General features: G+C 38.6%; 1 protein-coding gene across 3 annotated transcripts in view; it reads right to left on the bottom strand.

The window, feature by feature from the left end:
* Positions 1-13641, bottom strand: part of Map3k5 (mitogen-activated protein kinase kinase kinase 5) — a 201750-nt gene that overhangs the window by 1087 nt on the left and 187022 nt on the right. For all 3 annotated transcript variants that reach the window (XM_076858216.2, XM_076858214.2, XM_076858215.2), the window contains 4 exons: positions 9772-10015; positions 3113-3225; positions 2039-2151; positions 491-567 (listed from right to left, as the gene is read on the bottom strand). In XM_076858216.2, coding sequence (XP_076714331.1) covers positions 491-567; positions 2039-2151; positions 3113-3225; positions 9772-10015 — 547 coding nt within the window. The remainder of the gene's footprint in view (positions 1-490; positions 568-2038; positions 2152-3112; positions 3226-9771; positions 10016-13641) is intronic.

The raw sequence follows: 13641 nt of genomic DNA, 5'->3' as shown, positions 1-13641 counted from the left end.
ATGAAGATCCCTACATCTTATCAGTATTCTTTTTGTACATATTTTCTCATCATCTCTCCATTCCTTTTCTTTCCACTCCCACAAACTGCCAGGCCTCAAACCATCATTTTCTATTTCAGCATTTTTGAAATGTCTTCATAGAGGTGGATACGCCAGGCCTGCTAGAGAAAACTCACAAATTGTCTCAGATAGTTGCAGGTTTGGGGGTGGCAAACCATCCCCTCATCCTAGTGTTTATAAAAAGTATGAGACAATCATGAAACGTTACCATACCTGCATGGTCTTAGTCTGCATATTATTCAAGAAAAAATCTCCCTTCTACAGAAATACTGGTTTTGGAGTACTCAAAAAAGCCTGGCCCAGGGTGGCTAAAAACAAGAGAGCTGTGCCTATGGTCACAGAGCTAGCTAGAGACCAGGAGGGCAGGAACCTCCTTCGATTTCAGCACAGGGCTCGTTCTGCTGTCACAACTTAGAAAGAAAAGTGGTACCTTAGTCTGAGGCATTTTAAATCATCGCGAGTAACATAGTAGAGGACATCCACGAGTGTATAATCCTCAGCCAGAAACTGCAGAGAAAGTTGAGCATGCGCAGAAAATAAGTGTCTTATGTACTTTAAAAAAATTAACTCTGTCCATAACACAAACACTGTCAATGATTAAAAATGAATCTACAAGGAAATCCACTGAAAACACCATCTTCAGGAATGATCAGAAAAAAGGCTTTCCCACTACAAAGAATTACAAAGAGATGCATCCATGACTTCCAAACGCATGGACTAAAGGGACACAATTTCTGAATGGGTTTCTAAGGAACAGAGAAGGGTCACTTGCAGTTCCATCTGGGGCTCATAGGCCCTTGTTTGTACTGCAGAGGCTTGGTGCTGTGTAGCTCTGTTTTTACTCAAGTGGACAGAAATGTTCCTAGAGAGTTACTGCTTATGCTTAGTCTCCGAACTTACTTTTTCATGGCTATTGAAAGTGACTTTCTTAGAATTCACTGCAAAATCCACAGTCCTGCTTTAAGAACTGAAGCTTTTCAATTTTAAGTCAAACAAAAGGGGCAATGATTTAGTGGATCATTAATTATTACTCCTCAATTGTGATTTAAGCGTAAGTTAGAGGGATACATATTTTGGAGAACTTGATTGGATGCATTATTTCCCACTGGCAAGAGCGTTGTTTCAGCTTAGTTAGCAGCAACCTGTGGATTCGGACTTCTAAGGAGACCCCAGATTTTATTTAGAGGTCCAACAGATTATCAAGGAAGAAGACATCTTTTAGCTTTTGAAAAATTTAAATATAAAACTGAAATCAATATAACATTAAAAGGTCCTTTCTATCAAGTAATAAGATCACCTCTTAATGTGTATATGTGTTTACACATACATATAATTTTAATACACAAATGTCTACTCAGGCTCACTATAAAAGTCTATAATGATCAAAGAGGAATTAGGTCATTACAGATATAATATAGTTTATAGAGAAAACATTTCTGACATACATTCACTAAGAAGCTCTATTTTAACAAATATCCACTGCCCAGAGAATTAAAAATCTAACAAACAAACATATTAGTCAGAGAACAGCTTTTTTCTTTCAGTTCTTTTTTGACCGCCCCCCTTCCTTATTTTAAATTCAAAAATATTAAAATCCCTAATGGCTGTGACTAGCAATGCTTTTGCCTGCCTTCTTATTTTTGTACATTCTGCACCCCAACCCCCAGAAGATCTTCCCCTATTTGTAGACACCCAAAATATCTACCTACAGGTGGCCTACTTTATTCTCTATATTTCTTTGTGTTCATCCATAACCTTCCAGGAGAACCTTCCCTAACCTCCCCCTCACCCCAAAACGTTTCCTTCAGAATTAACAGTGAATAATTATTTTTTTTTAATCTGTGGAATTATCTGCTAGCTGGATCTGATCTGCTGCTCAGTATACCCTCTGTGCCTAGAATATGCCAGGCAGGCAGCAGGCCCTTGACATTATGACACAAAGTGAAAGAACACGGGTCCCACAAGTGGCTTTCTTTACCCGACTTATGGTGTCCTCATCAGCTCCATTTTCTCTCAGCCAGTCAGTAAGCTCAGAATCTTCAGTGGTTGTGCCAGGAGAATTCAGGTGACACACAGCCAACCCAGGAATATCTAGAACCAGATTTGAGAGGGACATTCTTATCTTCACCTATCAGAGGTCCTCTGATCCCCTCAAGGTACCCAGACATTTGTGGATACTTTAAAAGATTTCACTCTATCAAGAGAATGGTTAATGGGAACCATTGAGACTGGCAGTATAAACAATAATATAAACAGAAGACTAGTTAGTCCACGAATGAGTGGCGAGTCAGAAGCAATAATGTAAGATACTTCCACATCAATTTCATACTTTCTTAGAATAAACTTTGTGGCTTTGTGTTTTTCAAGCAACAAAGATGAAAACAACAGAGAACTGTATAATTATAATAATTGATTTTTTTCACTATTTATAATAATATGGAAGAACCAAATATTTGAACCAATAACTAATTTTCTTTTAAATTGGCTAAGTAACGTTTCCTAAAGATTATCTTTCACCATCAGTTTCTCATGGAGTAGATTTCTTTAAAGTTTCAACCCATGACTTTTTATTGTTGTACCTTGTTCAATTTAAGCCTCTTCAAATTATAAGGGGAAAAAAGAGCTAGAATACACCAAATACAAATGCAAAACAAAACAGTGTTATTTTATTCTAAATCTCATTGTGAAATTTTAAAAAGAAATAAAGATAAAAAACGTGGAAAGCTCTATTTACCTCAATAATATATAATCTCAGGAAAGGTAACTATGAATCATCCATTTTTACTATACTTGTAAGAAATAATTTCCAAGGCTCAGTGGTAGAATGCTTGCCTAGCATGCACAAGGGCCTGGTCCATTCCTAGCACCTCAAAAAAAGTTTTGTTACAGTAAGAATTGGCTTTTTTTTTTTTTTTTCCTATGGCAAATTCCACTTGTCATTGTGGTAGAAGGGACAGATGCTAGGCCATGCAATAAAACTGCCTGTTGGCCTTATCAGCTTTTCATAGCATCCTGGTTGAACAGTATTATTTCAAAATTTTCTGCTATTCACCTATTGGTTGGGACTTTAGCTTTAGGTGTTTGATTTCTTGATCTTTTTCTTCAATTGCTCGATGAAGGAGTGCTTGTAATTCTTTCTCTTTCCGAACCAATTCTTCCAGTAATCTGCAGAAGAAAATAACATTGGATGAGGGGATCATAAAGCTGGAGCTGAGAGAGTGATATTCTGGACACCAGCTTCTCAAGCTACAACAAGCACAGACACCCCTAGGATTTTATGGAAATAAAGATTCTGACACGGTAGCTCAGAGACTGCATGTCTCAACAGCTCCTAGGCAACACTGATTTTGCAGGGCCTCAGCCTCCTCCCCTCAATCCAGCAACAAAGTTCTGGAAGACTGAACTTCAAGGCAAGAATTCAAAAACATCCTCCCAGATGGTCCTCTACAATCTTCAGAGATACGGTTCTACTATTTCTTATTATGACAATAAGTGTCAAAAATATAAATATAGGGTGTTAATTTTACATGTAAGACCCCTCATCAGAAACAGTTGTTAAGCCAGGTGTGGTGGTGCTTGCCTATAGCCCCAGTGACTCCAGAGGCTGAGGCAAAAGGATTATGAGTTCAAGGCCAGCCTCAGCAACTTAGTAAGACCTTGTCTTTAAAAAAAAAAAGAAAAAAAAAAAAGTTTGTGTGTAGGGGGCTGGGAATGGAACTCAGTGGTAGAGTACTACTGGGTTCAATCCAAATTGGTAAATACAAATAATATCATAATCAATGAAAAACAAAAAGGTAATCACTTTCCTTAAGTGATGAAAATTTGAGGAATATTTCTAGATGAGGTTGCCTAGACTATCTGGCACATGACAAGTGCTCAATAAATGTTAATGATTGTTGCTGCTCCTATTCCCACTTCTGGGAGGTAGGGTAGGGTTGGCAAAGTGGGTAAAAGGACAGCTGTGTTCCTGGTACTTTTAGCTTTTGGTTGACATTTGATGCAGCCTCCAACAAACAAGGAGAAATAATATTCATAACAGTTCTTACCATGGGAGGTTCACTGTGCAACAGAGAATCAACTAGGAACCTACTCACCTTGTCCAATACTGTTTCGTGGAGAAAACATTCCAAGTTATGAAAAGAGATGCTCCATTTCTCTACTTCTTAGAAAAATATCCTTGTATAACTTGAACTCAGAATTATAATAGTTTAAAGTATATAATTATTACTAAGATCACTAAGATAAATTATTGGATACACTTTTCTCTTAATGAGTTATCTTTGTTTCATTTTCTGACTATGGATAGATTTAACTCAGGACCATGTCCCATCCAAAAGTTTGTTTCTGCAGATAGGTCTGGGCTTGTGCCCAGTTCAGATATGCACTTCCTGTGTTAATCTTAGACAAATTACCTTATGTCCCTGGACTTTAAGTTTTCTCACTTGTAAAACTAAGAAGGAAATCTTGCAGAAAGGATTACTGTAAGCATTGAATGGGAAAGCACAGGTAAAGTGCCTGGCTTCTAGTAAGGGTTGTTCTGTGCCCTTGTGCAGCCTCAGGCCCTAGAAAACTGTCCTGCAAGGGCTGAGCAGGGGCTCCTGTCTGGTCTCCCAGGCTCCACCCCATTCCCACAGGACTTAAGGATGGAAGAAGGACTATAACCAAGTAGATAGCAGAGTGGGTCAAAAATAAAGCACAATGAGAGGCAGAGAAGGTGGCTGAGGAAGAAAGGTAAACAAAGACACCTGCAGAGTAAACATGCTGAACCAGTGGGTGGCTTAAGCAGCATGAATGGAAAGCAAGAGGAGAAAGCAGAGGGCATGGGGGAGACTTTCTATATTTTTCACCATAAATGATACTCGAACAATGGACAGCATGCTCTGAATGATTTTTTAAGCTAGCCATTTTTTGGTCTGGTACATATATTTGTCTATCTTGATGATCTCCATGTATGGAATAGTAATGGCATTGTCTTACTGTTTTCTCAAACACAAGGACATTTTCTAGAATTTTATGCATGTTTGCCTAGGCTACATTCTTTTTTATATTTAAAAGCCAGAACTTAGCTGGGTGTGGTGGTGTATGCCTGTAATCCCAGCAGCTCTCAGGAGGCTGAGGCAGAAGGATCAAGAGTTCAAAACCAGCCTCAGCAACAGTGGGGCGCTAAGCAACTCAGTGAGACCTTGTCTCTAAATAAAATACAAAACAGGGCTGGGGAATGTGACTTAGTGGTTGAGTGCCCCTGACTTCAATCCCTGGTACCCCCATGCCTCCAAAAAAAATGCCAGAACTTAGCATTGGAATCACAGCATTGACAGGCCACCTAATTTGTCCCAAATCCAGCTCTTAAAATTATTTATCTTAAGTATATATCCAATCCACAGTTTTAGTTTTACGTTGGGTTCAGTTAGTAGGGAAATATTTTGTAATGAAGGTAATTGTTTGCCTTTGTGTTCTAGAAAAGTATGGCAAGGATCTTCCGTGAGGTCAAAAACTCAGATGAATTGATAGAATTGTATGATAGAGAAATCAGCTAACCAGTCAGCTACTTCCAAATTAGGGTTTAATAATGTTCTTCCATCTACTTATGTATAAATTTATAGAACATTTTCTGAAAGCATATTCTTAAATAGAAATATAATGTACATTTTGTTTTTGCCATTTAGAATTATTGATGTTCTAATAATGAAGAGCTAGATAAGTCTGACTTACCTTCATTAGTGATCATCCTAAAATCTTTTTTTTCTTTTTTTTTTTTTTTTTTTGATACCGGGGATTGAACCCAGAAAGCACTTAACCACTGAGCCACATCCCCAGTCCTTTTTATTTTTTGAGACAGGGCCTTGATAAATTGCTGAGGCTGGCTTTGAACTTGCAATCCTTCTGCCTCAGCCTCCACAGCCACTGGAATATAGACATGGGCCACCATGCCCAGCTGATCATCCTAAATATTATAAACTTAAATTTTTTAAAAAATTTATTTATTTACTCTAATTTGTTCTACATGATAGTAGAATGCATTTCAATTCATATTACACATATAGAGCACAATTTTTCATGTCTCTGGTTGTACACAAAGTAGAGTCACAACATTCATGTCTTCATATATGTATTTAGAGTAATGACTGCCATCTGATTCTACCGCCTTTCTTACCCATATGCCCCCTCCCTTATCTTCCTTCCCCTTTGCCCTATCTAGAGTTTGCCTATTCCTTCCATGCTTCTCCACCATCCCCATTATGAATCAGCATCCTTATATCAGAGAAAACATTCGGCTCTTGGTTTTTTGGGATTGGCTTCCTTCACTTAGCATTATAATCTCCAGCTCCATACATTTACCTACAAATGCTGAGCACTATTCCATTATGTATATATACCACATTTTCTTTATCCATTCATCTACTAAAGGGCATCAAAGGTTTTAAAAACAGCATACTACAGGTATGTAGCCACATCAATGTTTATAGCAACACAATTCATAAGCTTAAGATTTTTAACACGAGAACTACAACATTCCTGAAAGCAACCACACATCTTCTAGATTCATTTCACAATATACATACATTTATATTTGAAGCAATTTTCAAATGAAAATTAAAAGGACCAATACACACACAACTGGTCCCTGCTTTCAGTTACTCAATGCCTGTACTAGATCACCATCCTTTCTTCAAATCATGCATGAAGCAAATGCTGTAGCCCATCTTACTTTCTGAGGGCAACAGAGGAAACTATGGAAGATACTACTGAAAAAAGACAAAGGAGCCAATGATCCTATAGATTTCACAGATTCAACTGTAGCTATAGAGAAAACACACCAATGTGTGGGTCATAAAAAAATGCAGAAAAGTGATTATCTTAAGTGTTTTTCATCAATTATGATATTATCCATATTTTCCGTGTGTGTGTGTGGGGGGGGGTGTACTGGGGGTTGAACCCAGGAGCACTTTACCAGTGAGCTCCATCCCCAGCCCCTTTTGATTTTTTTATTTTGAGATGGTCTCACAGTTGCTGAGGCTGGTCTTGAATTTAGTAAGGGCATGTGGCAAATCCTTCTCTTCTAAGAGGGATGGGCAGATTTGAGAAGCAGGTTTTCAGCTAGGGCCAAGAAAGTCTCAGAAAAGAAATGTGAAGATGTGAAGAAAGCAGCTGGAGAAGAGCAGCCTTTGGGGACAGCTGATGGCACCAGCATGACAGGCAGAAGGCAGTGCCAGGTGGTGAACAAGAGGTCAACGAAACGGGCCAGGGAGAGAAGGGAAGGAGTGTGTATCCAGCTGTACCCGGGGAGGCAGGTCCTGTTGACATGGCCAGGGCGTGTCGAGGAAAGGCCTCAGAGCCAGAGGAGCAGATCTACCAGCTCTTTGGTAAACAAAGTAGCTTTACTATCTGTATAATTCTGACCAGAAGCCAGGGGCCGGAGGGCTGGACTAAAGCAGTAACATGGGAACTCTCCTCCTCCAGAGATCAAAGCAGGGGTCCAAAAAACAGCCCCACTCGGGGCTGGTGACAGTAAACTACAGAGAAGTGACTAAAGTTAGCATTTATTATAATGGACGGGGTGTTAGAACTGGACTAATGCTTGAGAAGAGGATTGAGGGCCACTAAGATTTAAATGAAGTCTCAGAAAAGACTCATGTTCTTTAAGAGTTGGGTTTCTGAGCGTGAGATTGGGATATGAAGTCAGAGAGACAATTTCCCTTCATTAAAAAAAAAAAGTTTCACCAGGAGCAGTGGCACATGCCTATAATCCCAATGGCTTGGGAGGCTGAGGCAAGAGGATCACCAGTTGAAAGCCAGTCTCAGAAACTTAGTAAGGACCTAAGCAACTCAGTGAGACCCTGTCTTTGAATAAAATTTAATAAAGGGCTGGGGATGTGGCTCAGTGGTTAAATGCCCCTGGGTACAATCCCCAGAACCAAAAAATAAGGTCACTATGTAAATCATTGAAGATGAGTCTATATGGATTTACTAAATCATGCAACCAAAATTCGTGTTTCTGAACATCAGATGAATTTTGCACTAAGTTTGGAATCCAAGCTTTACTTTAAAAACCTCACTGAGCATGGTGGCATATGCCTGCTACCTACTATTGCCAGCTGCTCAGGAGGCTAAGGCAGGAGGATCCCAAGTTCAACACCAGCCTCAACAATTTAGTAGGACCCTGTCTCAAAATTTAAAAATTAAACAATTTTATAAAACCCAGAACTTATGACTAGAAATAAGATTTTTTAATATCCTTGTGAACAACTAGAATTTTTAACTAAGTTTTCTAAATAGTTGAACACCTTTTCCTGATTCACTAAAAAAAAAAAAAAAAAAAAAAAAAATTTTTCATTGTTAACCCAGAGCCATAAAGTCAGTTCCCACGTGTCAATGGTAGCCAGTACAGGAAGCTATAAATCATAAAGATTCAGACCTTGAACTGTACCAACATCTGTGAAGAACAGGAAGTATTTACTCTTCACTTAAAAACCTGATCGTGTAGAACAGTATTCTATACTATAGGGACACAGCCACATCAATGTTTATTGCAGCACAATTCACAATGGCTAAACTGTGGAACCAACCTAGATGCCCATCAGTAGATGAATGAATAGGAAAACTTTGGTATATATACAAAATAGAACATTACTCAGCATTTAAAGAGAATAAAATCATGGCATTTGCAGGTAAATGGATGAAGGTGGAGAATATAATGCTAAGTGAAGTTAGCCGAACCCAAAAAACCAAATGCTGAATGTTTTCTCTGATATAAGGAGGCTGATTCATAGTGGGGTTGGGAGGGGGAAAGCATGTGAAGATGAGATGAAATCTAGATAGAGCAGAGGGGTGGGAAGGGAAGGGAGGGGCAAGGGGTAGGTAAAAAAGATGGTGGAATGAGATGGACATCATTTCCCTAAGTAGATGTATAAGACACGAATCGTGTGAATATACTTTGTATACAACCAGAAATAGGAAAAAATGTGCTCTATATGTGTAATATGAATTATAATGCAATCTGCTGTCATATATAACAAATAAAAAAAAGCTGATTGTGTGATTTCTATGCTGCCAAATTCTAAAGACAAATTACAGTCCAGGCATGTCACAGCATATTAAAAACAGAATGGAATCATAAGTGCGTTCATCTATCATCTTTTCAATGTTCTAAAGTGCAAAGTTTGTTTTGCCCCCTCAAGCAGAAATCTTCTAAAAGAACTCGATATTCCAAATCCTGGGCTTTCAAGAATGTGGGCTCTCTGTATCTTTCAGCTATCTATGGGAAGGAACATGCTGCTCTAAGTTTTCGGGTGGCAAGACAGTCTAGGAGGGTGCAACTTCGTTACTCTGAAATTTTCAGTGCACTTGGAGATAAAGCACCAACTGAAGAAATGGTATCAGTCTGGGTGTAGCGCAGTATTAGACTCACCCCCCTCTGCATGAGGCTCTGGGATCGATCCTTAGCACTACCAAGAAATAAATAAACAACAACAACAACAAAAGGTGCTGAAGGCGGCTTGAAATGGGAGGGGCAGAAAGTGGTATCTGGCAAAAGAGACTACTTTTATAAAGAAAGGGATTTAATCAAGTGTACATGAATGAGATAAAGGAGTCATATTTTGTATGTCCTGTGGATCCAGGTTTTTTTGAAAAAAATTACCAATAACTTTTATTTTTTAGATCAGGCTTTTAAAGTTGATCAAAAACACACTCAGCTTCCAGGGAACCTACCTGTTAGTTTCTATCTTCATCCTTCCAAGCTGCACGTTCAGTGATCGGTGAGCGCTCTGGGAATCGTGGGACACAGTGGAGCTGAGTGTGCTCACCCCTGAGGTAGCCACAGCATCTTCAATGACAGCCTGGGCTCTTCGGACAGTTTGATTTGAAGGTGGTTCCTCATGGTCATCTTCTACATCCAGGTCTTCTGGATCGGCAGTATCACTCTCAGATGCCAGGCTAAAATGTGGCCTCAGTTCTGTTTGGCACAATATCAACAAATAGAGTTAATAAAGCAGGACTCATTGCCTTCCTGTCTTAAGATATGAATATCAATCCTCCCACAAGCTATAAGATATGCATTCCAAACGGCTCCTCTAAAAGTAAGGATTTCTGTGCATTAATTCAGATTTGTTCTGCCAATGAATATATAAAATTTACAGGCTGTAGAAACTCAGAATGACTTAATTCAAACAAAAGAATGTTCACATTGTAGATAAAGGCTAAAATCTGAAAAACAGAAAATAACATAAAAACCTACCAAGAAAAAATATTTTAAATGCTTATGCAAGTGAAATTCATTTTTACTACCTGGCAACGCCCCCCCCCCCCTATTTTTTTGGAGACAAGGAATCCCTTTATTGCCCAGGTTGGCCTTGAACTTGTGATCCTCCTGCCTGAGTCTCCTGAGAAGTTTGGATTATAGGCGTGTGCCATCACACCTGGCAATATCTGGAAACCATTAACTTGCTTAGAAATAAGGATAGTGAAATGTACAGAGATTACAGAGACAAAAGTAAATACCATGTTTTTTTCCTATAACATTTAAAATGCAAGGGAACTAGTTCCTCCTAATGGTCCATTAGAAGGAATAATTTAAGTGAAATCTGGGTGGCAGAAATGCCCTGATTTTGTCACCAATATGGTCTGTCACATGGAACTTTTTACTGGATCATAGAAACCACTGAGAACCTGATAAAAGTCAGAGAAACTCTCCCCCCCCCCCCAAAAAAAAAATACATCCATAAAACATTTTACCTAGAATTCTTAGCTATATACAGACTTCCTAAAGCCTTCCCAAGAGTCCATGAACCACAGGTTAAGAAACTGTGTGAGGGCTGGGGATACAGCTCAGTTGGTAAAGTGCTTGCCTCACATGCATAAGGTCCTGGGTTCAATCCCCAACACCACAAAAAAAAAAAAAAAAAAGAAAGAAACTGTGTGAATATTTAAAGTCATCTGATCCTGATAAAGGTGCCAAAAATATTGGAAAAAAGACAGCCTTTTAAACAAATGGTGCTGAGAAAATTGGTTATCCATATGTAGAAGAATGAAATTAGACCCTTATCCCTCATCCTGCACAAAAATGGATCAGACTTAAGAATTAGACCAGAAACTATGCAACTCCTAGAAGGATCACAGGGCCAACACTATAGAATATAGGTACAGGCAAAGACTCTCTTAATAAAATCCCTTAGGCTCAGGAAATAAAATGCCCAGATTTAATAAATGGGATGACATCAAATTTAAAAGCTTCTGCACAAAAGGAAATAAGAATGTGAAAAGAGAACCTATGGAATGGGAGAAAAACTTTGCTATCTATTCTTCTGACAGAGGAATAATATCTAGAATATATAAAGATCACAGAAAAGTTAACAAAAACCTCCCAAATAACCTAACTAATATATTGGCAAGTGAATTAAGTAGACACTTCTCAAATGAACAAATACAAATGGTCAACAAATATATGATAAATATCCAAAATCATTAGAAATTACTATACTGAGATTTCATCTCATACCAGTCAGAATGGCAGTCATCAGGAATACAAATAATAATAAATGCTAGAGGATGTGGAGAAAAAGGAACACTTTTACACTGCTGGTGGAATTGTAAATTAGCATAACCACTATGGAAATCATCATGGAAGTTCCTCAAAAGAGTAGGCATGGAACCACCAGGTGACCCAGCAATACCACTCCTCAGTATATATCTTAAAGAATTACAGTCATCATACTACAGTGATACATGCATATCTATGTTTACAGCAGAACAACCCACAATAGCTAAACTATGAAACCAGTGTAGGTGTCCATCATTGGATGAATGGATAAAGAAACTGTGGTATACATGCACAATGGAGTTTTATTCAACCATAAAGAAGGAAGAAATTATGGAAAAATTAGGAAAATGAATGAAACTAGAGATCATTATGTTAAGCAAAATAAGCCCAAATCAGAAGGCCAAGGGTCAAATGTTTTCTGTCAGGTATATAAGCTAGAGAGGAAAAAGAAAAAGGAGAGTGGGGAGGCAGGGATCTCATGAAAATCAAAGGGAAATTTAAAAAAAAATTAATTAAAAAAAAGAAAAAGAAAATCAAAGGGAGACCAGCACAGAAAAGGGACCAAGGGGTGAGAGTGGGGAGAGAGGGAGGAAGTGCTGGGGAATGATATTGGCTTAAACGTATTACTACTTTGTGTGCATGTGTGAATATGTAACAGCTAACCATTATGTACAACTATAATAAAAAACAGGGAAAGAGAAAAAAAAAAAATGGTCAAAAAAAGAACCTGTGTGGAGGAGAGGAGTGCAACAGGATCAATGGAAAACCCCATCCCACCACTCCAATCCGGCTACCACAGCAGGGTCACTGAAGGCCTGCAGGCCGGTCCTCTAGGTAACTGTTCTGTCTTCACCTACTTGACCCGTGTACAGGTGTACAGCGCTAGCCCTTTAAATCTTCACCTGCTGCTTTTCTTCTCATAGCCATTTTGTTTAGTGCTGTCCCCAGACAAGCCAAACCTAAGATTCTATCCTTCACATTTTTTCTTACTCTCATCCATCTAGAAAGTACTAGGCTGGGGATATAGCTCAGTTGGTAGAGCGCTTGCCTCTCTTGCACAGGGCCCCAGATTCAATCCCCAGCACCACCAAAAAAAAAAAAAAAAATTAAGTACCTGTAATGTGTAATGACAAACTCCACCCTTCTGGCCCCAATCCTGATATATTCAGAAGGTCCTGGATATGCCTGTTGGGCAGGAACTGAAAATCTAACAATCTAACTCATCAGCTTTTGTTCATAACAAAAACTAGAGTGTCCCCAGGGCCAAGTTTATCTCTTTTACTAAATTAAAAAAGAAGTGCTTTACTGCAGCTTTTAAAAATCTATAACATACACTGGGTACAGTGACACCCATCTATAATCCCAGTGGCTTAGGAGGCTGAGGCAGGAAGATTGCAAATTCAAAGCCAGCCTCAGTGAGGCCCTAAGCAACTTAATGAGACTCTATCTCAAAATAAAAAATAAAAATAAAGGACTGGGAATGTGGCTCAGGGGTTAAGTACTTCTAAGCTCAACCCCCAGTACCAAAAATCAATAAATAACATAATATAAAATTTACCATCTTGACCATTCCTAAGCACACAGTTCTGTAGTATTAAGTATATTCACATGGTTGGGCAACCTGTCTCATTTTGCATAACAGAAACTCAACACCCATCATACAATAACTCCCTATTTCCTCCTCCCGCAAGTCCTGGGAACTACCATTCTACTTTCTGTTTCTATGAATTTGACTACTCCAGGTGCATCCTATGAGTGGAATCAAACAGTATCTGTCTTTCTGTGACTGGTTTATTTCACTTCACATGTCTTCAGTGGTCATCCATGCTGCAACCGTGTTAGAATTTCTTCCCTTTTTAAAGCTCCATAATATTCCACTGAATTTATTTACCACCTTTTGTTTATCCATTCATTTGGTGACAGATACTTGGGTTGCTTCCACCTTTTGGCTGTTATAAATATGCTGTTATGAACACGGGTATGCAATAACTGAGATCCTGTTTTTAGTTCTTTTGAATACATACCCAGAAAAAGAATTACTG

The sequence above is a fragment of the Callospermophilus lateralis genome, chromosome 6, assembly GCF_048772815.1.
Source record: "Callospermophilus lateralis isolate mCalLat2 chromosome 6, mCalLat2.hap1, whole genome shotgun sequence".
NCBI lineage: Eukaryota > Metazoa > Chordata > Mammalia > Rodentia > Sciuridae > Callospermophilus > Callospermophilus lateralis.
The sequence above is the reverse complement of the archived record's forward strand: the minus strand, read 5'-3'. Positions and strand labels throughout refer to the sequence as shown.